The 26,645-nt window shown below is 49.5% G+C and overlaps 1 protein-coding gene across 1 annotated transcript in view; it reads left to right on the top strand.

The window, feature by feature from the left end:
• Positions 1-26,645, top strand: part of LOC140427841 (NXPE family member 3-like) — a 54,152-nt gene that overhangs the window by 19,165 nt on the left and 8,342 nt on the right. Inside the window, exons 2-4 of the mRNA XM_072513606.1 lie at positions 4,770-4,946; positions 7,938-8,725; positions 21,125-21,198. Of these exons, the coding sequence (XP_072369707.1) occupies positions 4,827-4,946; positions 7,938-8,725; positions 21,125-21,198 (982 nt within the window). The 5' untranslated portion in view covers positions 4,770-4,826. The remainder of the gene's footprint in view (positions 1-4,769; positions 4,947-7,937; positions 8,726-21,124; positions 21,199-26,645) is intronic.

Consider the following 26,645-nt stretch of genomic DNA (forward strand, 5'->3'; position numbering starts at 1 on the left):
TGGAATCAGGGTAACTTGGCAATTTGGACCCAAAATTGGTTTAGTGGGAGGAGACAGAAGGTGGTGGCAGAAGGGTGTTTGTGTGACTGGAGGCCGATGTCATGTGGCGAACCCCAGGGATCAGTGTTCGGTCCCAGACTGTTCATGATACAAATAAACTATCTCGATGAGAATGCAGGGGGGATGTTCAGTAAGTTTGCGGATGACACAAAGCTAGGCAGGGTGATTAATAATGAGAAAGAAGGTCTTAGGTTGCAGGAAGGTACAGACAGGCTGGTCAGTTGGGCAGATCAATGGCAGATGGAATTTAACCCCTAAAAATGCGAGGTGATGCACTTTGGAAGGTGTAACAAGACAAGGGGGTGCTCAATGAATGGCAGGACATGAGGAAGCTTCGAGGAACAGGAGGATCTTGGGGTGCGTGTCCAAAGATCACTGAAGGCGGCAGGACAGGTTAATAGGGTAGTTAAGAAGGCATAAGGGACACTTGCCTTTATCAGCCGTAGCATAGATCATAAGAGAAGGGAGGTTGTGTTGGAGCTCCATAGAACGTTGGTTAGGCCACAGCTGTGCAGTTTTGATCGCCTCACTATAGGAAGAATGTGATTGCATTGGAGACCATGAAGAGGAGATTCACCAGGAAGCTGGCTGGGATAGAAGTGGTGGTGTAGTAGCATTGCCGCTGGGCTCGTAATACAGGGACCCAGAGTAATGATCTGGGGACCTGAGTTCAAATCCCACCAAAGCAGGTGATGAAATTTAAATTCAATACAATATCTGGAATTTAAAGTCTAATGATGACCATGAATTGATTGAGTGAAATCCATCTGGTTCAGTAATGTCCTTTAGGGAAGGAAATCTGCCATCTTTACCTGACCTGGCCTACATGTGACTGGCAGTAACAGTGGATCTGGTCCATGGGATGGAGGATGACGCATGCGAGCTGGCATCTTCCCTAGGGTGACGGTGCTGGGGACGGTTGGGGGTGGGGGGAGAGGATGGCGAGTCCAGGCTACCCACAACATCCAGCCATTCCACCCCCCCCCCCCACCCCCACACTGGTTGCTCTGTGGCCAACTCAGACCACCCCACCCTTCACACCCATCTGAAGAGCAATGAGACACGTTGTAACAGCGGTCACAGATGTTTAATGTGACAACGTCTCGACAGATTTGTGCCCTAAACTGTGCCCAGCACCATGACAACTTACCTAGCGTTTAACCTTCTGACCTAACGGGCCCTGATGCTACATCTAGGTGGGTCCCCCGATGGTACAGGAGGACTGGAAGCGGCCTGCTGTGAATCCCTGCCTGCGACCTGGGTCCTGTTGGCGGGAGTCTCCTGGGGTGACCAGGCTTGGAAGGGCCCGGCTTATGCTTGAGTGTCCCAGGTGGCATGGTGCTACCCTGTTCTGCCTGCTGCCACCAGATGCACCAGGGAAAGGATGAGGGGAGTCTGAGATGTTGTGGTGTTCTAGCACCTCCCCTGCGAGAATCACTGGCACGGGCCCCATCACCACCTCTTTCCTCGGAATACCCGATGGCCTCCGGGCTATGCCATGGGACGGGGTGGGAGCAACGCTATTGCCTGAGGCTCCCCCGCCACCTGGTGCTGTCAATCCTGGAGGCCTGTTCCGGTCTCCTCCAGGGTCTGCATGCTCAGAGCGATGGAGCACAGGGAGTGGACCATCTACATCTGGGACTGCGCCACATCACCCATTGACTGGGCCACCTCCATCTGGGTCTGTGCCACGTCGACCAGCGCCTGGCAATGCAGCCGACGTTCCCAGCCTTGGCCCGCTGTGACTGGGCCACACTCAGGAACACCGTTGCAATTTCTCGGTGGCTCTGGCACATGGTTGCCTGTGAGGTAGGACCCTGGCCTGGACTTCGGCCACTGCCTTCACAGAATGCCCCAGGTCTTGGACCTTGGACATGCTGATCCATTGCCAATACCATTGCCCCCAATGCCTCCACCACAGATGCCACCTGGGCAGTTTTGGTCTGGATGCCACGCATGGCCGGTACCATCTCCTGCGCCAGCACGAAGTTGGAGTCCTCCAACTGCGCCTGCAGGTGTTGGACACTCGCTGATAACCCCTCATGTAGTCCCTGGCTCTGTGACTGCATCTCCACAATTGAGATCAGCTGTACTGGATCAGCTGTGAGGTGAGCACCAGATACTGCCCCAGGACCCTCTCCATTAAAGTGCCCAACTAAGGTGAGTGTCTCTGGGATGGCGGAGAATGTTGGAGACAGCTGTGACGGGAAATCCGTGTCATCCTCTGACTCGAGCTACGGGATACCTGAGTCTTGGGAGGGGGTTGCCAGCTGACCTGCTCTGTTCATCGCTGCTCGACTCACAGGGCGGGCTCCTGCAAGACAAGACACATGATTACAATGTGGGGGTGAGCATGTGGGTGCGGGTGATGGGTCGTGAGGGTGGGGGTGGTGTAGGGCGAGGGTGGTGTTGAGGTGGTGTGAGGGTTTGGATGGTGTGAGGGTGCGGGTTAGGGTGCTGTAGGTGTGAGGGTGGTGTGGGAGTGAGGGTGAGGGTGAGGGTAGTGTGGGAGTGAGGGTGGTGTTGGAGTGAGGGTAGTGTGGGGGTGATGGTGATGTGGGGGTGTGTTGGGTGGGGGAGTTGACACATGTTGACACTGGGAACCGCAACTCAGCACATACTCACTTCCTCGCTCGAGACCGAACTCCACCCCGGAGACCTCCCTTTCCTCCAGGCCGCCGACCACGTCCAGGACTCTGCACTGCCATGGTTAGGGGCCACAGATCCGGGGGTCACCCTCCTCTCTTCTCCCGCTCCCAGAAGTGCAGATTGTCATTGATGATCGCACAATGTTCCGCACTATTTGTGACTCTTGGACACTGAAGCAGTTTGTGACCATGAGCAGCGAGACCTGGACAACATTCAGGTTTTGGCTTTTAATTAACAAGTACCATTCACGCCAAACAAGTGTCAGGCAATGACCATCTCCAACAAGAGCAAATTCACCCATCTCCCTTTGACATTCAATGACATTACCATCGCTGGATCACCCACGATCAACATCTTGGAGGCTACCAATAACCAGAAACTGAACTGGATCAGCCAGATAAATACTGTGGCTACCAGAGGAGGTCAGAGGCTGGGAATTCTGTGTGAGTCACTCACCTTGTGATGCCCCAATGATTGTCCACCACTTACAAGGCACAAGTCAGGAGTGCAATAGAATACTTCCCATTTGCCTGGATCATTGCAGCTCCAACAGCACTCAAGAAGCTCAATAATGTCCAGGACAAAGCAGCTCGCTTGATTGGATCCCATTCACCACTTTCAGCATCCACTCCCTCCAACACTGACACCTGGGCAGCAATTTGTCTCATATACAACATGCACTGCAGCAACTTGTCAAGTCACCATCGACAGTGCCATCCAATCCACGGCCTCTCCCACCAAGAAGGATAAGGGCAGCACTTGCATGGGAACACCACCACCTGCAAGTTCCTGCCAAGACACTCACCATCCTGACAAAATCCTCCCTTCCTAACAGCACTGTGGCAATACCTACACCACATGGACTGTTATGGTTCAATAATGCAGCTTCTCAAGGGCAATTAGGGATGGGCAGTCAATGCTGGCTGAGCCAGTGATGTTCACATCCCATAAAAGAATTTAAAAAAGTGAGGCATTCAGGTCAATAAATGCTGGTCCTGCCTGTGGTGATATACATCACTGTAAGTACACAAAGGGTTAATGTACATACACTGCACCTAGCTAGACACTAGAGGGTGCACCAGAGACATGACACACAGACATTCAACCAATAGGTCAGTAAGATAGGACACGACCAATGGGCATTCAAGATACACACACAGGTGACACTACCACAGGAGGGCATTACACCAACCCATATAAAAGGACACATCACACATGCTCAGTCTCTTTCCAGTGGAGACACACAGTGAGTACAGACACAGGGTTGATTGAACATCACACCCACCATGTGGATTGTAGCAGACTGGTTCGTCAGTCTGAGTAGCTATAGTAGGATTAACAGTAGAGTCGAATCCAAGTAGGAGAATCGTTAACAGTTTAATAAACGTGTTAAAGCTATCTCCAAGTCTGAACCTTCCTTTGTCAGAGTGCACATCAAGGAAGCAGCTTATGCTACGTCAAGAGCATAACAAAACACTGCCAACGACATTCCCACAAGATTAGATCGTATAATCTCTCCTCATAAATGTGACATTTCGAGCCCTATTAACATATTGGGTGAGATTCTCTGGCCTCTCCTCGGTGTGTTTCTCGGCGGTGGGATGCGGCCTGCCGTTGGCTGGTGGAGGGATCTTCTTGTCTTGCTGCTGTCAATGGGATTTCCCATTGACTCCTCCCCACGTCGCCGGGAGACCTGCAGCAGGGATAATGCTGTTGGCTAGACGGGAAGATCTCACCGGCATGAACAGCTGGAAGATCTCATAGAATCCCTACAGGTCAGAGGGAGGCCATTCAGCCCAGCGAGTCTGTACTGACCCTCCATATGAGCACTCTACCCATCCCACTCCCCCCTATCCTTGTAACCCTGTAAACCAACCTGCACGTCCCTGGACAAGAGGGGCAGTTTAGCATGGCCAATCCACCAAACCTGCACATTTTTGGATTCAGCCATTACCTACTTGTTCAAGGGCAGCATATCTTTTATTCACGTATTGTGCCCATATTCAATTCGCCAGCTGTGGTCTAACTTTTTCTGAATTTTATTTGTTTTGTCATTACAGTTAAGAAGCAGGAAGTGACCAGCCGGATCGAACTCTGGTGAACTGTGAGCTCCAAGTATGGGTCAACGAGCAAGAAAAGAATCATTGCATTCCTGGTCTGTTTTCCAAGCCCTTTTCTGGATGTTGATACTGTTGGTTTTGCTGCTGATGGGGAATCTGAGTCTTCGTCACATAAAGGTGTGTAGAATGATAAAACAGCTGGAATGAAATGAAATGAAAAAATGAAATGAAAATTGCTTATTGTCACAAGTAGGCTTCAAATGAAGTTACTGTGAAAAGCCCCTAGTCGCCACATTCCGGCACTTGTTCGGGGAGGCAGGTACGGGAATTGAACCATGCTGCTGGCCTGCCTTGGTCTGCTTTCAAGGCCAGCGATTTAGCCCTGTGCTAAACAGCCCCATGCTAAACAGCCCCAGTGATGGGGATGTAGGTGGAGATGATCTTATCTGAGATGGGGAGCAGAGTCTAAAAACATGGGTCTGGATTCTCCATTTGAGAGACAGTGGTGACTCTGGGATTGAATCGGTGGTGTTCCATGGCAGGAAAATTCGTTAAGGGACTACACCAGTGCAACTTGGAACATGACCGATTACAATGACAAATGGTGTCTGATTCGTCAGGGTCAGGATTGACACTTGAGAGGCTGACAAGCCACAGCCGCCTATTAGTACTCCACTCCCCACACACACTCATTCGAACCAACAAGATGGCACTGGTTGTGGTTGGGCACACCCATCCCATTAACGGGTCGGCTGGGGCCACAGGGTACCTAGGGGGGTGGCCTCAGGGGACACCCATATGACCCGTGGCACTAAGTTCACAGTGAGCAGTCAGTGGCATGGCTGCCTTGTCAGCTGTGAGAATGGTGTTCCGTGCACATGCACCCTGACCCCACGGCCCACCTCATGGCCACCCCCGCTACGCCCCCCGACCCTGGCACGGGTTCCCCAGCCATCAGCACAACTGTCAGCACACGATGGCGATATTCTGTATCCCCTCTCTCTCCCTCGCCAGTGACGGCGCCTATGTCCCGATTTCTGATGCCACAAGTGAAACTCATCGTCGGTAATTCCTCCCTGCGGAGGTGGGGTATCGCGGAGGCTCCGGAGAATACCTTGTCAGGCCCTCTTATGGTATGCGAATGGCGTTTACTGTACGTGTGAAATAGAACGTATTGATGCCGCAGTCGGAGCATTGGAGCATGGCATTCCGTCGGGCGCCCGGCACCATCCACAAATTTAGTCTCACAACCACTTTTTTGCCCAATCGCCTTTCGGCATCGGCCGACGGAGAATCCCGCCCATGATGTGTGTGTGTGTGTGTGTTGACTGCTGTAAATAGAAAGCAGCGCGATGTTTGGGGGTGGGAAGGGTTCGCAGTTTTATTTCAGATTTCTCTTGCTCTCCAACTTTCACACTCATTAACCTATTTTCCTCTCCTGATACCATTGTCTCTTCTGCAGCAATATCATTCCACCGGCAGTTACTGTCCTCTTGTATCTTCCTTAAACAACTGTTATTCAAGTTTGAGCATTTGACAGTAAATGTTGACAAGCTATGCAACTAAAGGCTACTCCAGATAAGAGTAAGTGTTTCTGTAGCTGATATACAAACACGCAGCAAGGTTATAGCACTCAGAGTTGGAGGCAGTGGCTAATGATGGTATTTTCATTTCTAAATCTATTTAAGCTGAGGCTAATTGTATCATTCTTAATGCTACCCAGTCAAGATCAGTTAACTCTGCACCAACCAGAGATTGAACATGGGGTATTTCTGGTCCGCAGAGTTTAGGAACATTTGACTGAGAAATTCTGTGTTCAATTCAGGCCCACAGAATTTGTGAAGATGTGAAGCCTCCATCTGCTGATCTGCCACTGATCCCATCCCAAATCAAGGGGACAGGATAATTTACATAAATACAAGTAGGCTTACATTAACACTGCAATGAAGTGCAGCACACTACGGTGCCTTGTCAGGTACACTGAGGGGGAATTCAGAATGTCCAGTTCACTGAACAAGCACGTCTTTCGGGACTTGTGGGAGGAAACCGGAGCACCCGGAGGAAACCCATGCAATCACGGGGAGAACGTGCAGACACCGCAGACAGCGACCCAAGCCGGGTCCCTGGTGATGGGAAGCAACAGTGCTAGCCACTAGGCTGCAGTGCCGCCCAATATGGCCAGCACCCTCACCTGTCGTGACCAAGCAGAGGGACCTGTGTCTCACACAAGCAGTGAATCCTGGAGTCAATCGGGGGAATCAGGAGGTTCAGATTGGACTGAAGAGAGATCAAAGTTTAAAAAAATGCAGAATCCCCTTTCACAATTCGCAGCCAATCATTCTTGCATTAATTGTAAATTGTGATTGGAGCTTAAGGCTCCTTTTTAGTTCACATTTTGCCGTAAACAAAGGGGAGGGTAAACTTGGTGAAGATGTGGGGCGCAGAATATTGGATTACCTCAAGTTAATGGAATTACAGAATGACAGAATGGTTACAACACCGAAGGAGGCCATTCAGCCCATCATGTTTATTGGCACTCCTCCATCTTCTCTCCATAGCCCTGCACATTCTTCCTTTCCAGATAACAATCCAATTCGCTCTTGAATGGCTCGATTGAATCTGTATCCATCACACACTCAGGCAGTACATTCCAGATCGTAACAACTCGCTTTTACTCCATCTTTATTGCTGCTTCTCTGCTTTCCAATTCCACATGGTCCTTCTGTCCATCCATCACTTTAACTGGGCCTGATCTCTAAAGTGCACGAACAGAATGATTCTGGAAAATCAGTATTTCAGCATGTTCCTGTTCGCATGCTTTAATCACCTTGATTCTTGACTCAATCAATTTCTCCTTTTGCAGACTCCATTCACTCCAAAAACTGTGATTTTCCCAAATATTTTCTGTGACGTGACAATTTCTGGTCTCTGATCCCAATGTTCTCCTTCTCACTTTTATAATCAAACGTACCGATACCCTCACTATCGGATAATCTCCAGTGTACCTTCCTTGAACAATTCCAAACTCCGGAAAGATCCTGAACACATCTCGGAGGCTTCCCCTTTGTAAATCACTGCTTCTTTCTTGGCTGGAGGTGGGTCTGTTTCGGAAAGTGAATCTGAAATTAAACTATATTTATTATTTTACAAAGTTGCTCCTTTCCACAGTACAAACAAGTACCAACCTCAGGAATAGAGGCAAATTGGAAGAGGTACCAAACTCCAAAGATTTATTCCACAAATGTACAACTGAAGGAGAATAAAACATCTTTTTGGACAGACAAACTGTTGCAATGTGGCTACCAGAATCACAGCTTCACCCCTGAAGAAAGGTCAGAGGGGACGTCCATTATGAAAATGATCGAATGGCCAAAACCACCCAACGTTTCTGTGCCCTTTGTGAAAAGCAGCGACCCAGCACATGTTCGCTTTGTAATTTTAAATTCTACAAAGACTTTCTATGTTGGGGATCAGTTACAAGTGATGCTGCAAATGAAAGATTTGGAAGGACACCCAAAGCAATATGGGGGTGACTATCTCCAAGGCCGGATCCACACTCCAGCTTTAAAAGCTGGTTCAGCCGGAACAGTTATAGATAACCAAAATGGATTTTACTATCTAAATTTTAATTTATCTTGGCCGGGGAAAGTTGAAGTGTCTGTTTCCCTGGTTCATCCCAGTGAAGGAATCCAAGCACTTGAAAGACTTCGCAAGGAACGCCCAGATAGGGTGTATTTTATAAGTACCTTCAAATATCGGGGTACTTCAGAGACCACTGTGTGTAATCTCTGTTTGCCTCAAACTAAACCGCTCTGTAACTTTACTGATCCCAGGACCGGGGAGCCTTGGTTCTGTTACAAACCAAAGAAGCTTCCCTGCTCTGCCCGTATCAACCATGCAAAAGGAGATTATTTGAAAGGTCTCTTAATTGGGGAAGAGAAGCGTTATTTCCAAAGGTATGTCACTTGATGTTTTTTTTTTCCATCTTATTTTTCTGCCTCTCCTCCTGCTATTTGAACAAGGCATAAAACTCCACTAGAAAATTGATGAAATGTTTGAACATGAAGTACCTCCGACAACATGAAAGCATTTCATTTATTTCTGTCACACTGACTTAGAGCTCTCATTAGAGACAGAGACAGAGTAAGAAGTCTTGCAACACCAGGTAAAAGTCCAACAGGTTTGTGATTTCACCTGAGGAAGGAGCAGTGCTCCGAAAGCCAGTGATTTGAAACAAACCTGTTGGACTTTAACCTGGTGTTGTAAGACTTCTTACTGTGCCCACCCCAGTCCAACGCTGGCATCTCCACATCATAGAGACAGAGGAAAGAGGAGCAGGAGTTGGCCATTCTCCTCCGGCCTTCTCTGCCATTCATTATGATCACGGCTGATCCTCTGTCCACGCTCCATACTCCTGCACTCTCCCTCTGCCACCTGACACCTTTAGAGTCTAGAAATCTATCTATTTCCTTCTTAAATATATTCAGTGACTTGGCCTCCACAGCCTTCTGTGGTAGAGAATTCCACAGGTTTACCATCTTCTGAGTGAATAAGGTTCTCCTCATCTCAGTCCTAAATGTCATACCCTGCATCATCAGACTGTGACCCCTTATTCTAGAACCCCAGCCAGATGAAACAGCATTACTGCATCGTCTGTCCAGCCCTGTCAGACATCTCAATTAAATCGCCCTTCAGTCTCCTATATTCCAGTGAATACAGACCCAGTTGACCCAATCTCTCCTCATATGACAATCCTGCCATCCCAGGAAACAGTCTGGTGAACCTTCATTGCACTCCCTCCATGGCAAGTATATCCTTTCTTCTATAAGGAGACCAAAATGGCACACAATATGCCAGATGTGGTCTCAACAAGGCCCCATGCAGATGCAGGAAGACATCCTAGCTCCTGTTCTCAAGTCCTCTTGCCATGAAGGCCAACAAACCATTTGCCTTCCTAACTGCTTGTTAGGAAGAGCGGGTTGTAATCATCCTCCATCCCTTGGACCAGACCTGCTGTTACTGCCAACTGAGGACCCCCACCTCGTAGTGTGACAGTTATGTATCACGGATGGAGTTGCAGGCGGAGGGTGGCTGGGGGTGGGAGTGAGGGTGTGTGGGGGTGGCATGTGGTGTCTGTACACCTCGCCAGTCTCCCCCCCCCCCCCCTCAGTCAGTGATCCTGAAGGCGATCAGAGTGTGCCGTGTGCCTTGACCTTGGTGCGCACTTTGTGCGGTCGCCCATGCCTGCCTGGGCTCCATGTCCTGCCCACCCTTGCTCTCCTCCGCATCCTCCTTGTCGGACGAGGCCTGGCGTTCCTCCTCCTCCTCCAGACCATCGTCCCTCGGCTGCGCAATGTTTTGGAGGACACAGCAGGCCACCACGATGCAGGCGACCCTCCCAGCATCATACTGGAGGGCCGCTCCAGAGCAGCCCAGGCACCTCAACCGCATCTTCAGGATGTTGAAGCTCCGCTTGATCACGGACCTAGTTTCAGCAAGGGCGGTGTTGTAGCGGGTTTTGGCGTCGGTCTGTGACCTCCAGATAGGTGTCATCTGCCATGATCACAGTGGATAACCCCTGTTGCCCGGAGCCAACCCGCCAGCCGGGGTGGCATCTCGAAATGTCAGCAATTGTCGAATGTGCCAAGATGAAGGCATCATGCACACTGCCCAGATACCGGGCGCAGATGTGTGTGATGCACAGCTGATGGTCACATATCAGCTGCACGTTGATCAAGTGGAACCCCTTTCGGTTTGTGTAAAGCAGCCTGTCATCTGCAGTTGCTCGTAGGGGGACATGCATCCAGTCGATCATCCCTGGACCCTGGGCATACCGGCGATCCCTGCTGACCGGGCACCCTGGTGGGCGCGGTATACATTGAAGTGGATTTATTGAGCCGCCTGGACATTTCGGGCCTCCATGTCAGCGTCGACGCACCTGTGCACCAAGGTCTGTGAGATCCCAGACAGGTCTCCACTTGGCGGCTGGAAGGACCTGGTCGCGTAAAGGTTCACGGCGACCGTCGCCTTGGCGGCCGCCGGAAGTGGGTGTCCTCCCCATACCCCAGTGGTGCCATCATCTGGCAGATATGTCGCACTGTCTCTTTGCTCAGCCAGAGTCTTCGACGGCATGCCCGGTACGGCAGGTCTTCGAATCACAGGCCGGTACACATGAGGCCTCATGGCGCCTTCTTGGCACCTACTCCTCTTCAGCCTGTTGGGCAAGCATCTCTCAAAACTGTGCAGTTGCCACCTGTCCCTCCATTGCTACACGCTCCACTTCTGCCTCTTCCTCGTCGAGCAACACCCACTCGTACAGCCACAGAGCATCCCCAGGACTGGGGCAACTAGCAGGAAGGCCACCATTGCTGGTTGAATTCCAATATCCATTGTCTGCAGAAGCTGAGAGGCTGACATGTGAGCATGGTCGGTACCCCCGTTTCCAACCAGGTCCAACTGGCTAGATGGTGGCCCCTTGGCACTGCGGACTCTGCCCTCGCATGTTCCCCCTCCCCCCCACCCGGTCCGCACTCCTGGCCACATAGGTGGCAGGCACCTTGAGGGCCTCTGGCCCTGGTGCCAGTACCTGATTCCAGGGGTACCATTGGTCACTGCCTTCGCCAGGTATGCACCACACCCCCGGTGGGGGCTACTGTGGGTGTTGCCCAGGGTGGGCCGCGGTGGGTGGCGGCAGGATAGAGGGGAGTGGCAGAGGGTGGGGTGAGCGATTAGGGCATCCATATGACTGGTGTCACTCTGCAGAGCCAGGGCCAAGGTGGGTGGTCAGTGGGTGTGCAGCCAGATGGCCGCAGCAATGGCGATCGTTGCCTGGGCACCGTCCCAGTCCCTTGGGGGTCACCCCGGCCACTCCGCCTGTTCCCCCATTCACCCCCAACCTCCTCTGGCCCTGGCAGGGCTCCCCCACCCCAGCCAGCCTAGCCAGTGTACGGCCCGAGAGCCCACAGTCGCGCCTCTCTCTGTCCTCTCTCCTCTCTCCCCCATCAGCCACAACATCGGTTTCATGACTTTTAAAAGCACAAGTGAACCACGCCATTGGGAACTCGGCCCATCGGAGGAGGAGAAGAATCGCGGAGGCCCCGGAGAATACTGGGTCGGGCCTGCTAATGAAATGCTAGCGGTGTTTACTATGCGTGCGTTCCTGTACTCATTGACGCCGCTGTCGAGGTGACGGGGAATCGCGATTTGGCGTCATATCAGCGCCCACCGTGATTTTGCCATCGAACCTATTTTCCGCCCAATTGCGTTCTGCGATTTTGGTGTCGGCAAATGGAAAATCCCACCCCATATCTCCGGAGTTTCCTTTGTTTAGACTTAGGACCCTAATTTTTATTAGACTTCTTTGCTTTCCATCATAATGAAGGATTCTGTCACGTTAAGGTCTGTGTTCTAGAACATAGAACATAGAACAGTACAGCACAGTCCAGGCCCTTCAGCCACGATGTTGTGCCGACCATTTATCCTAATCTAAGATCAACCTAACCTACACCCCTTCAATTTACTGCTGTCCATGTGCCCGTCTAAGAGTCGCTTAAATATCCCTAATGACTCTGACTCCACCACCTCTGCTGGCCGTGCATTCCACACACCCACCACTCTCTGTGTAAAGAACCTACCTCTGACATCTCCCCTATACCTTCCTCCAATCACCTTAAAATTATGTCCCCTCATGACAGCCATTTCTACCCTGGGGAACAATCTCTGGCTATCCACTCTATCCATGCCTCTCATCACCTTGAACACCTCTATCAAGTCACCTCTCTGCCTTCTTCGCACCAGTGAGAAAAGCCCTAGCTCCCTCAAACCTTCTTCATAAGCCATGCCCTCCTGTCCAGGCAGCATCCTGGTAAATCTCCTCTGTACCCTTTCCAAAGCATCCACATCCTTCCTATAATGAGGCGCCCAGAATTGGACACAATATTCCAAGTGTGGTCGAACTAGAGTTTTATAAAGCTGCAGCAAAACCTAGCGGCTCTTAAACTCAATCCCCCTGTTAATGAAAGCCAACACCCCATACGCCTTCTTAACAATCCTATCAACCTGGGTGGCAACTTTGAGGGATCTAAGTACGTGGAGTCCAAGATCCCTCTGTTCCTCCACACTTCCAAGAATCCTGCCTTTAACACTGTAATCAGCATTCAAATTGATCTTCCAAAATGAATCACTTCACATTTATCGAGGTTGAACTCCATCTGCCACTTCTCAGCCCAGCTCTGCATCCAGTCAATGTCCTGTTGTAACCTGCAACAACCCTCAACACTATCTACAACTCCACCAACCTTTGTGTAATCGGCAAACTTACTAACGCACCTTTCCACTTCCTCATCCAAGTCATTTATAACAACCACAAAGAGCAGAGGTCCCAGAAAAGATCCTTGCGGGACATCACTGGTCACCAACCTCCAGGCGGAATACTTTCCATCCACTACCACTTGCTGTCTTCTTTTGGCCAGTCAATTCTGTATCCAGACAGCCAAATTTCCCTGTATCCCACGCCCCTTAACTTTCTGCACACCCTCCCCGTGTGTGCATGGGTTTCCTCCGGGTGCTCCAGTTTCCTCCCACAGTCCAAAGATGTACAGGTTATGTGGATTGGCCATGATAAATTGCCCTTAGTGTCCAAAATTACCCTTAGTGTTGGGTGGGGTTACTGGGTTATGGGGATAGGGTGGAGGTGTTGACCTTGGGTAGGGTGCTCTTTCCAAGAGCCGGTGCAGACTCGATGGCCCGAATGGCCTCCTTCTGCACTATAAATTCTATGATAAATGAGCCTACCATGGAGAACCTTATCAAATGCCTTACTGAAATCCATATACACCACATCCACTGCCCGACCTTCATCAATGTGCCTCATCACAGCCTGAAAGAATTTAGTGAGGCTTGTGAGGCATCATCTGCCCCTCACAAAGCCATGCTGACTATCTTAAATCAAACTATGTTTTTCTAAATAATCATAAATACTATCTCTCAGAATCCTTTCCAATATTTTTCTCACCAGAGATGTAAGACTGATGGGTCTGTAATTCCCAGGGATTTCCCTATTCCCTTTCTTGAACAGGGGCACAACATTCGCCTCCCTCCAATCATCCGGTACTACTCCAGTGGAGAGTGAGGACGCAAAGAACATCGCCAACGCGCAGCAATCTCCTCCCTCCCTTCCCGTAGTAACCTTGGGTATATCCCCTCAGGCCCAGGGGACTTATCTATCCTGATGTCTTACAAAATTTCTAGCACATCCTCCTTAGTATAAACCTGTTTGAGTCTATTAACCTGTTCACATTGTTCTCATGGGCAACAAGGTCCCTCTCTCTAGTGAATACTGAAGCAATGTATTCATTTAGGGCCTCCCCCATCTCTTCAGACTCTAGGCACAAGTTCCCTCCACTATCCCTGATCGGCCCTACTCTCACTCTGATCATCCTCTTATTTCTCACATAAGTGTAGAACGCCTGGGGTTTTCCCTAATCCTTCCCACCAGGGCTTTTTCATGCCCCCTTCTAGCTCTCCTCAGTACATTTTTGAGTTCCTTCCTGGCTACCTTGTAACCCTCTAGAGCCGAGTCAGATCCTTGCTTCCTCAACCTTACGTAAGCTTCCTTCTTCCTCTTGACTAGAAGCTCCACTTCTCTTGTAATCCAAGGCTCCTTCACCTTACCATTCTTTCCTCGGCTCAGTGGGACAAAACTATTCAGCACTCGCAGCAAGTGCTCCTTAAACATTCCCCATATTACTGTTGTGCTTTCCCTAAGAACAATTGTCCCCACTTGATGCTCCTCAGCTCCTGTCTAATAGCAGTATAATTTCCCCTTCCCCAATTAAATACCTTCCCATACTGTGTGTTCCTATCCCTTTCCATGACTATGGTAAAGGTCAAGGAGTTATGGTCACCATCACCGAAATGCTCTCCCTCCGAAACATCTGACACCTGGCCTGATTCGTTGCCGAGCACCAAGTCCAATATGGCCTCCCCCCCCTAGTCGGCCTATCTATATATTGAGTCAGGAATCCTTCCTGTACACACCTGACAAAATCTGCTCCATCCAAACCATTTGCACTAAGGAGGTTCCAGTCAATATTAGGGAAGTTGAAGTCACCCATGACAACAACTCTGTTACTTCTGCACTTTTCCATGATCTGCCGTCCAATCTGTTCCTCTATCTCTCTGCTGCTATTGGGGGGTCTATAGAAAACTCCCAATAAAGTGACTTTTCCTTTCTTGTTTGTGACTTCCACCCATACTGACTCAGTAGACAAACCCTCCTCGACTACCTCCTTTTCTGCAGCTGTGGTGCACTCCCTAATTAACAGCCACTCCCCCTCCTCTTTTACCTCCCTCCCTATTCTTCTGAAAACATCTAAACACCGGAACATTTAACAACCATTCCTGCCCCTGTGAAAGCCATGTCTCCGTAATGGCCACAACATCGTAGTTCCAAGTACTGATTGAGCCATGCTCTAAGTTCATCTCCCTTATTCCTGACACTCCTTGCATTGAAACGGACACACTTTAACCCATCCCACTGAGTGCAACTTTGCCCTATCAACTGTCTATCCTTCCTCACAGACTTGCTGCATACTACTTCTGCCTGTTCAACAGCTACCCTATCCTCTGATCCATAGCTTTGGTTCCCATCCCCCTGCCAAACTAGTTTAAACCCTCCCGAAGAGCTCTAGCAAACCTCCAACCCAGGATATTGGTGCCCCTCCAGTTTAGGTGCAATCCGTCCTTCATGTATAGGTCCCACCTTCTCCAGAAGATATCCCAATGATCCACATATCTGAAGCCTTCCCTCCTGCACCAGCCCTGCAGCCACGTGTTCAGCTGTATTCGCTCTCTGTTCCTTGCCTCACTTGCATGTGGTACCGGTAGCAATCCTGAGATCACTACTCTGCTTGTCCTGCTCTTGAGCTTCCAACCTAACTCCCTAAAATCATTTTTAGATCCTCATCCCTATGTCGTTGGTGCCTATGTACACCACGACTTCTAGTTGCTCCCCCTCCTCCCCCTTAAGAATCCTGTAGACATTGATCCGAGACATCCCTGGCCCTGGCACCCGGGAAGCAACATACCTTCCGGGAGTCTCACTCGCGACCACAGAATCTCTTATCTATTCCCCTAACTGTTGAGTCTCATATCACTATTGCTTTTCTATTCTCCCCCCTTCCCTTCTGAGCCCCAGAGCCAGACTCAGTGCCAGAGACCTGGCCGTGAGGGCCTTTCCCCGGTAGGTCATCCCCCCCCAACAGTATCCAAAACGGTATACTTGTTTTAAAGAAGAAGGGCTACGAGGGATCCCTACACTGTCTGCCCGTTCGTTTTCCTTCCCCTGACTGTAACCCAGCTACTCTTGTCCTGTACCTTGGGTGTGGCTACCTCCCTGTAACTCTTCTCTATAACCCCCTCTGCCTCCCAGATGATCCGAAGTTCATCCAGCTCCAGCTCCAGTTCCCTAACACGGTCTCTGAGGAGCTGGAGTTGGACGCACTTCCCGCAGGTATAGTCAGCGGGGACACCGGTGGTATCCCTGTGGTAGTCACCACTGTTGTATTATATTGTATATATGGGTATTAGGGTAAGGCCCCTGTACTACAGGTGCGGGGGTAGATCCCTGCCTGCTGGCTCTGCCCAGGAGGCGGAGTATAAATGTGTGTGCTCTCCGAACAGCAGCCATTTCATAAGCTGCTGTAGGAGGCCACACATCTCTGTGTAATAAAGCCTAGATTACTCTCCTCTCGTCGTAATTGATAGTGCATCAATCCCTCACCACCCACATCCTACAGGAGGAGCATGCAACTGCCCTAGCCTCCATCCCCTCTTACCTTACAGAATATAGCTGCCCTGTGGACCAACTGGATCTCCGCCCTCCGACTCTGCTCCCAGTCAGCTGCACTGTCTGTAAACTCACGTCTCCCTTCACGCTCTTTGAAGAAATATAGGAAACAAAATGAAAGGAGCACCTTACTTCCTCCTCGGCTAACTCCCTCAGTCACCAAACTCTCACTATAGCACTCAAATGCACCCAAATTCAGCACTCAGTGCAAACAAAGTCTGCACTGTAGCTGGCTCACCTTTATGCTGACTGAAAATTCACCTTCTTCTAAACCAAACAGAAACTAGGGGACCTGGGGTGGAGGGTGCTGTGCATGACAGTGCCGTGCAACCATCGTTTGAACCACTTCACAGCTTTGCCAGAGACCTGCCACTTTTGCAGCCTGGTGGAGACCGTGGAGCATGTGTATGTTGTCTGTCTTAGGCTGCACTCCCTTTTTGGTTTCTTGACAGCGTTGTTGTTGAGGTTTTCTTTGCACTTCAGGCCCACGCTCCTGATCTACGGACATCCGGTGCGGAGGGGGGCAGGGAGGGCGGAGGACCTCCTCGTGAACCTGCTCCTGGGCTTGGCCAAACTTGCCATTTATAGGTCCAGGCAGCGGGCGACCGAGGGGGGTCATCCAACCTGACTGTCTGCCCATTTCCGTGGCCTTGTTCGCGGCTGGGTGTCCCTGGAGAGGGAGCATGCGGTGTCCATGGGCACACTCGAGGTCTTACGTGCTCGGTGGTGGGCACCGCAGGGATTGGATTGCCTTATCGACCCCGATTTTCACACTTTAATTTGACGGGTTTTCGATAAGTTTTTGTTTCCTTTCTCGTTCTTTTTGGGCTGTGCTCCACTCGCTGTTTTGGGGCACTCCCCTCTTTTGTTTTATCCATCAGTTCCTTTATGTTCTTTTGCTTGGTTGTCACACCCAGCATCACGCCAGTGTCAGTGGCGGATGCTGGCTTAAATCCTGTACGTGTAGATAAATGTATAGGTCATTAATTCACAAAAAAACAAAAATAATAAAAAAGACAAAACACATAAACAAAAATATTTTTTTTCTTTTTAAAATTAGAGTAGTAAGACCATATAAAAAGTCTAAACCAAACAGCAACTTTTAAGTTCATTTACTAAACAAAAGACCAAATAGTCTTTAGATAAAAATGAACCGTTAATGTCCCTCAGTCACCAAACTCTCACGCAAGTTCTCTAAAGGAATCCGCACAATATGATGATTAACGCTTTGACAAAGGGTAATCTGGACTCGAAACATTAGCTCTTTTTTTTCCCTACAGATGCTGCCAGACCTGCTGAGATTTTCCAGCATTTTCTCTTTGGTTTCTGATTCCAGCATCCGCAGTAATTTGCTTTTCTCTCACCCAGCGAGGACGACTCACGATTGGCCCGACGCCCAGTATGGAGCCCGATTTGGGGCTTGGTTACACAGACTGATTCTATATCTAGATTTTCTGAGGCAATATCCTCTCATTATTTTACTGATTTCACCCTTAATGAATAACACTACCCCACCTCCTTTTCCTTTTTGCCTGTCCTTCCTATTTATTGAATTCTTTTGGATATTCAGTTCTCAGCCTTGGTCACCCTGCAGTCATGACTCTGTAATCACTATTATATCATACCTGTTTATATCAATTTGCACTTCTAATTCAACTACCGATTGAGAATGCTCCATGCATTCAGATACAGTGGGTGTGATCAAAGAGCTCCGTTGCACCTGAAAGGCAGCACACCGCAGTGCAACATGGCCGATAAAAGCCGGGAGACCCTGCAGCCAGGATCTACCCAGCTCTCAATGCCTCGCGAGATCGAATGTGATCTCGCAAGACGTTGCGATGTGAATCCCCGATCGTTGTTGGCAGGATCACTTTTTGGCAGATCTGCATATTAGAGCTAGACAGCTAGTCTCACATTAATATGCAGTTTCCCGAGGCACCCAAGGTGTTGGGATCTATCCCCTTCGCCTCGGTGACCTCGATTGAGCGCCATTCGGTACTGGTCTCCGCCAACGGGGACCAGACGGAACGGCACACATGGGGGTCCCAAGGGGATTGGAGGCCCCCTGGTGCTTCCCCTCTGGGCAGGATGGCACCCTGGCACTGCCAGCCTGGAACCCTGGCAGTGCCATCTGGGTGTCAGCTGGGTTGGGGGGGAGGGTTCCAGAGATCAGGATGGCATTTAAATATTACGTCCCGATCTCTCGCTACAGAGGAGTTCCGGCGAATGGAGCTCCTCAGTGCACAGACCGGGGCTATATGCAGCATCGGCTGGGCGTTCCACGCTGAGGCTCCCTATCTAACCAGGGCACGTTAAATAGTGGGGTGTTTCTCAGCGGTGCGAGTGCTAAACGCGCTCGCTATGGGACTTTGTTCCCACTTAGTTAAATCGCACACAGTGCCTTTAGACTTGTCTTTTCACATTTTTACACAGATTTTCGTACTTTGCCCCAATTTGCTGTTCGCTATAATTTCCTCTTTTCTGTATTTTAGTTTTCTTTCTGTATTTGTTTCTTCCTCTTGAATCTCCACACTCAGGCTCGGCCACTCGAGTTTACACTCTCCCCAACAGCACTAGCAAATACCCAATTTCAGAAATGCCACAGTGAATAATGGAAAATTGAATGGATAGGTAGATTATGCCCAAACACCTCTTAGAATTCCCCCAAGTGCTCAACTTGTAAAGGCCGCGGAATGGATCCATTTCTCAGGCTGGAACGATGAAGGCCTTAAAAGTCCAGAAAATAACAAATAAAATGTTTATAAACTTTCTTCTGCAATTCAAGCAAAAACGTCAAATGTTGCATTTTAAAAGATGAAAATGAAATTAAATGAAAATTGCTTATTGTCACAAGTAAGCTTCAAATGAAGTTACTGTGAAAAGCCCCTAGTCGCCACATTCCGGCGCCTGTTCGGGGAGGTTGGGTACGGGAATCGAACCGTGCTGCTGGCCTGCCTTGATCTGCTTTCAAAGCCAGCGATTTAGCCCTGTGCTAAACCAGCCCCTGATAGATGTAGAACAGATAATTGTTTTTTTTGATTTTGTCTTTTGGTGAAGGTAATGTTACAGTATAAGTAATACCTTTGATGCTCCTTTTCTGTATTAAAGCCATTGCTGTCTCCCTCTGCTCAATCCTCTGGTCAGGCCGTTAACACCACTCCCTAAGTCCAAGGAACTCTGACTTGAACATATATGATGAAACTCTGCACCTTTCTAGTTATTGTTTCTCCTTTAAGACTCACCTTAAAACCTATATCTTTGACCATGGTTTTGTTCCTCTGCTGTAATATCTCCTTGTGTGGCTCAGTGTTAAATTTTGAAAACATTCCGATTAAGCAACTTGAGATGTTTTACAAAGTTAAAGTCGCTGCATAATTTCAAGCTGTTTTTGTAGTTCTTGATGAAGTTTAAGTTGTTTTTAATTAAGTAGTGCGACAGAGGGCAATTAATCTGCTCATCTGAATATGGAATAAACTAGATAGAGAACGGAATTTCACACAAAAATATCAGAGTTCATTTGTGGCGTTTTCTTCAGGGAGATCCCCGTCGGTTCTGCTGGCGAGTTCCCACCGCTATCAAATGACACTTAGGGTACGATTCTCTGGCCGTGTTGCGCTCAAGCGAGAGCACAACGCTGCGGGTGAATCCTGGGAAACCCGGGCAGTGCCAAAATCCTCCTGAGGCTTTTCTTTCCCTTTTGCTCTTTTTAGCCTCCGAACCTATTTAACTGCAGCAAACTTCTGCCTTCTGTTTCTTCTTTTAAAATCAGGACGACAGCTCTCGTTACATTTTTTAATGGCGTCCGGATCTCTCGCTACAACGGGGAATTCCGGCAAGTGGAGCATCCCGTTGTAAAAATTGGGGCTATGTGCGGCGTCGGCCATACGTTCCCTGTTTAGGCCTCTTATTCAACGTGAGTTCCGGGAAACATGCGGTTAAACGCGCTCGGTGGGGACTTTGTTCCCCTTTAGGGAACTCTTCCTTCTATTTTCACCCTTACCTTGCTTTCCTGAATCCTCCTTCATTGGAGGTCATTCCGCACAGGCATTTGCACTGATCCACGTGATCATTAATGATGTGTGAGCATTGACAGTGAGTTTTGGTAAGCGACCCCTGACTTGGAGAACAGCAAGGCTGAGTTTCATGCTCTTGCCCAGCGTCCAATGGCAGACACTCCCAGTAGAGGTTGCTGTTTAGTTATGAGGAGCTCAGCTTGATTTCTCCATTTATATTAACCCAAGACTATTGTGCTCATGCATAGTGAGTGCCCCTATTGCTATCTCAGCTGAGAGCTAACTCAAAGTAGACATACCGTCCTGTGTGCCTGGGATGAAAAGTTTACCTCTGACCTATCAGGAGTTTTTCCTTACAAACTTTCTGTTTAAATAACTTTGGGGCAAATGTTTACGGAATAGGACAGCTGCAATTCATTTTGGGATATTGCCTGTCTGAGACAACGTTTTACAATGATACAATGATTTCATGTATAATATGGTTATATTTTCAGTAAAGTCAACCTCAAGGAGCCCATATTACCTAGAGCCACAGGTTATATAATGGTCCAACCTTCACCTCGAACAGGTAAGACTGCTACAAATTCATCACGAGTAAATTGAAATTTGTGTATATCAGAGGGAGTTTGAGTAAGCAGAATGCTGGAGTAATTCTTTGTTTAATTCTTTTCAACGAAAGTATAACTTAATGCCCCACACAGTTATTTATTCAGTTAAAATATCATTCTGGTCCAAGATTATTTCAATCAAGTGGTCTTTGTGGAGAATGACAATGACAAGTGAGCCTTGCCATAATGGTGCACATTATTGTTTAATTTTAGATCATACTTTTAACATACAACTAAATGTTACAATCTTATCTGACCCTCATGTTATGTGCGGTGTTTTATTCCGAAACTTATTCCGCAGTACAGTAGCATTGTGGATAGCACAATTGCTTCACAGCTCCAGGGTCCCATGTTCGATTCCAGCTTGGGTCACTGCCTATGCGGAGTCTGCACATCCTCCCCGTGTGTGCGTGGGTTTCCTCCGGGTGCTCCGGTTTCGTCCCACAGTCCAAAGATGTGCAGGTTAGGTGCATGGGCCATGATAAATTGCCCTTAGTGTCCAAAATTGCCCTTAGTGTTGGGTGGGGTTACTGGGTTATAGGGATAGGGTGGAGGTGTTGACCTTGCGTAGGGTGCTCTTTCCAAGAGCCAGTGCAGACTCAATGGGCCGAATGGCCTCCTTCTGCACTGTAAATTCTGTGATAATCTATGAAAACAAAACAATGTTTAGTCTATGAACTCAAGTTAACCTATCTAAAACAAACAGTGAACATCTTAGCAACCAGTAAATCAAATACACCCCCCCAAAGAATACAACACTAAGTAATCAGTATGCTGATCTTTCAACATCCAAAAGACTTAACAAACCTCTAAACAGGAGCACATCAGGGTTTATATTCAAGACTGAAAACATTTATACTTCTTCTGAATTCACCAAATTATTAAGAGATAGTCCTTCATGGCAGAGATCAACAACAGCTCACAGACACACCCAAGCTTTTCTCAAACTGAAACTAAAAAAGCAGAAGAGGAGCTCAGCTCCACCCACACTCTGACATCACTCCAGTAACATGAGCAGCTCCATTTCTTAAAGGTAGATTTCTTAAACACCCATTTCTTAACAGGTACTCTCACATGACACCCACCACACCCATACTGATCATGGCTAAAAGGATGGGACAGGTTGTGCTTTAGCGCCCATACAGCTGATTGGTCGACTGGGGCCAGAGGGCCAGTGGAGTGGCCGGAGGGGGGGGGGGGGGGGGGGGATTGTCAGTGAATATTTTAAGGTGGTTAATTTCTATTAGGTCCCACAGAGAGAAGAGGGAGAGGGCGGAGAGAGAGAGGCTGGTGGGAGAGATACTTAGAGTAGACAGGAAGTACGCGGAGACCCCCGAGGGGGGGCTGCTAAAGGAGCGCCGGAGATTGCAGGCGGAGTTCGATTTGCTGATCACTGGGAAGGCGGAGGCACAGCTGAGGAAGGTGAAAGGGGCAGTCTACGAGCATGGGGGGGAAGGCAAGTAGGATGCTGGCGCACCAGCTTCTCATGAGAGGCGGCGGCCAGGGAGATCGGGGGAGTGAGGGATAAGGAAGGTAATACGGTGTTGGGCCCAGAGACGATCAATGAAGTATTCAAGGAATTTTATTGTAAGCTGTATGAGTCAGAACCCCCGAAGTGAGTGGAAGGGATGAAGCAATTTATGGATCAATTGAGGTTCCCAAGTGTGGACGAAGATCTGGTGGAGGGACTGAGGGCCCCAATTGAGTTGGAGGAGATAGTTAAGGGCCTAGCAAGTATGCAGTCGGGCAAGGCCCCGGGTCCGGACGGCTTCCCTGTAGAATTTTATAAGAAATTTTCGGAGCTACTGAGCCCACTCCTGCTAAGAACCTTTAACGAGGCGAAGGAGAGAGGAACCCCCCCCCCCCCCCCCCCCACCCCCCAACGATGTTGCAGGCATTGATCTCGCTCATTTTGAAGAGGGAGAAGGATCCGCTTCAATATGGGTCCTACAGGCCGATATCGCTCCTGAATGTGGATGCCAAACTGCTGGCAAAAACTTTGGCTACCAGAATAGAGGACTGCATCCGGGGAGTGATTGAGGAGGGCCAGACAGGTTTCGTGAAGGGCAGGCAATTGAACACAAATGTGAGGAGGCTCTTGAATATTATTATGATGCCCTCGGAAGGAGGGGATGCAGAAGTAGTGGCTGCAATGGATGCAGAGAAAGCCTTTGACCGGGTGGAATGGGAGTACCTGTGGGAAGTGTTAGGTAGGTTTGGATTCGGTGAGGGATTCATAGGGTGGGTCAAGCTACTGTATCAGGCCCCCGTAGCAAGTGTATCCACGAACCGGCTGAGGTTGGAGTATTTCAGGCTGCACCGAGGGATGAGGCAGGGGTGCCCCCTATCCCCGCTACTATTTGCCCTGGCAATTGAGCTGTTGGCCATAGCGCTGAGGCCTTCAAGGAACTGGAGGGGGCTGGTCCGGTGGGGGGGGGCACTGGGTTTCCCTCTACGCAGACGACCTGCTATTGTATATTTCGGACCCGCTAGAGGGGATGGGGGTGGTCATGCGGATCCTTTGGAACGTTGGGAACTTCTTGGGGCACAAGTTGAACGTGGGTAAAAGTGAGCTGTTTGTAATCCACGCTAGGGGTCAGGAGGAGAGACTGGGAGAGCTCCCGCTCAAGATGGTGGAGAGGAGCTTTCGTCACCTGGGTATACAGGTGGCCAGGAACTGGGATGCCCTACACAGGCTCAATCTATCTCGGCTTGTAGAGCAGATGGAGGGAGACTTTAAAAGATGGGACATGCTCCCACTTTCCCTGTCGGGAAGGGTGTAGACTGTGAAGAGACAGTTCTCCCCAGATTCCTGTTTGTTTTTCAGTGCCTTCCCATCTTCATCCCCAAATCTTCTTCAAGCGGGTGAACATGATTATCATGGGATTTGTGTGGGCAAACAAGACCCCACGAGTTAAAAGACTGTTTTTGGAGCGTAGCCGGGGGTGGGGGGGAGGGTTGGCACTGCCGAAATTCTGTCACGACTATTGGGTGGCTAATGTGGCTATGATTAGGAAATGGGTAATGGAGGAGGGGTCAGCATGGTGGTGGCTAGAGGCGGCGTCATGCAAAGGCACCAGCCTAGCGGCACTAGTAACGACACCGCTGCCGTTCTCGCCGGCACGATACACCACAAGCCCGGTGGTGATGGCGGCACTGAGGGTCTGGGGTCAGTGGAGAAGGCACAGGAAGGAGGAGGGGGCCTCAGTTTGGACCCCGATACGGAACAACCATAGATTTGCTCGGGGCAAGATAAATGGGGGGGCTTCAAGGCTGGCATTGGGCAGGCATTAGAAGGACGGGAGACCTGTTTATAGATGGGACTTTCCCTAGCTTGAAAGCGCTGGGGGGGAAGTTCAGCCTGCCCCCGGGAAAAACCTTCAGATACCTCCAAGTTCACGACTTTCTCAAAAAACAGGTGGGGACATTTCCGTTGCTACCCCCTCAAAGGATACAGGACAGGGTGGTGTCTGGCAACTGGGTAGGAGAGGGGAAGGTGTCGGACATCTACCAAGAGCTGCAGGAGGCAGAGGAAGTCTCAGTGGAGGAACTGAAGGGCAAGTGGGAGGAGGAGCTAGGTGAGGAGCTAGATGAGAGCCTGTGGGCTGATGCCCTGGGCAGGGTGAATTCTTCCGCATCATGTGCCAGGCTCAGCTTAATTCAGTTTAAGGTGGTACACCGGGCTCACATGACGACGGCGAGAATGAGCAAGTTCTTTGGGTGGAGGACAGGTGCGCGAGGTGTTCAGGGAGTCCGACGAACCATGTCCATACGTTCTGGGCATGCCCGGCGCTCAAAGAATTCTGGCAGGGCGTTGCGAGGGCTATGTCCAGGATTTTGGACATGCGGGGAAGCCGAATCCAACAATAGCGATATTTGGGGTGTCAGAGGATCCAGGAGTGCAGGAAGCGAAAGAGGCCGAGGTGTTGGCCTTTGCCTCCCTGGTAGCCCGGAGACGGATTTGCCTTTGGGGAGGCTGCACCTGGAGTATTGGTCTCCTGACCGAAAGAACAATATTTCTGTCGTAGCGGATGTGCAACAAAGATTCACTAAATTAATTCCTGGGCTGGAGGGATTGTCCTGTGAGGAAAAATTAAATAAACTGGGACTTTATTCTCTGAAGAATTAGGGCCAGGGCCATTATGTCCAACTAGCTTCGGAAAGAGATGGCCCACAGGTAATAAAAATTGTAATGCATACTTACCTGCCCTGAAAACAGCGCTGAAAGTTCCAATGGCAGCAGATGGTCAGGGCCTACATCGAATGACTCCTTGTAGGCCTGACTGCAGTCCAGTTCCAGTGGATTTAAGGAGGACACGCCACTCTTTCTACTGTACCAGCTGCCATAAAGCAGGGGCGAAATAGGGACACAGTGGTTAGCACTGCTGCCTCACAGCGCCAGGGACCTGGGTTCAATTCCGACTTTGGGCGACTGTGTGTGTGGAGTTTGCACATTCCCCACGTGTCTTCATGGGTTTCCTCCAGGTGCTGCGGTCTCCTCCCACAGTCCAAAGATGTGAAGGTTAGGTGGATTGGCCATGGTAAATTGTCTTTGAGTGTCTAAAGGTTCAGTGGGGTTACATGGATCGGGCGAGGGGGTGGGCCAAGGTAGGGTGCTCTTTTAAGCGTCGGTGCAGACTCAATGGGCCAAATGGCATTCTTCTGCACTGTAGACATTCGATGAAGGCAGATAATTTAAAGGGTTCAGTGAAATTGACAGGCCAGGGAGAAAGTGTCCAATCCTACCCAGAAATTGTAACATAATTGTTGCTCTCAATGCTCTCAATTACAACTTGATATCAAAAGTTCGCATTTTGAATGAATTTGACATCAAATAGAGTAGTCAAATCTATATCCAATGCGCTCAAAGCTATCCAGTACACTCAAAGCTATCAAATATGCTCAGCAATGTGCATTGAAAAATAAAAGGGATGGGATTTATCACGTAACTCGCTGGGGCAGCCCATCATTGGCCAGCGGCAGGATCTTCTGGTCGCACCATTGTCAATGGGGCTTGCCGTTGAATACCCCCCTCACTGCCATGAAACTCGTGGCAGGGGTGTGCCGTCGCCGGGACGAGAAGATCCAGCCAGCATGAACAGCTGGAATATATTTATTTGTTTTTTCATTTTGTCCAAAATAATCATTCCTCTATATGGTATATGCTTGAGAGCTCCACCTGATCCTCAATGGTTCTAAATTATTTTTAATCTCAGGATCTATACTTTCCATCACCCACCTCCCAGGGTTTTAATTCTCCCCTCTCCCCTCCATTACTTACTCTTGTCCTCCAACCTCCAAAGTCTCCCTCCTTTACATTCAGTGTCCAAAGTTCTCCCCTGCTCCACCCAATCTCCAAATTCTTCCTTTTATGCCACCCATCTCTGAGCTCCTCCCCACCCCTACC

This window comes from Scyliorhinus torazame, chromosome 8 (assembly GCF_047496885.1).
Source record: "Scyliorhinus torazame isolate Kashiwa2021f chromosome 8, sScyTor2.1, whole genome shotgun sequence".
In the NCBI taxonomy this organism is placed as follows: Eukaryota; Metazoa; Chordata; class Chondrichthyes; order Carcharhiniformes; family Scyliorhinidae; genus Scyliorhinus; species Scyliorhinus torazame.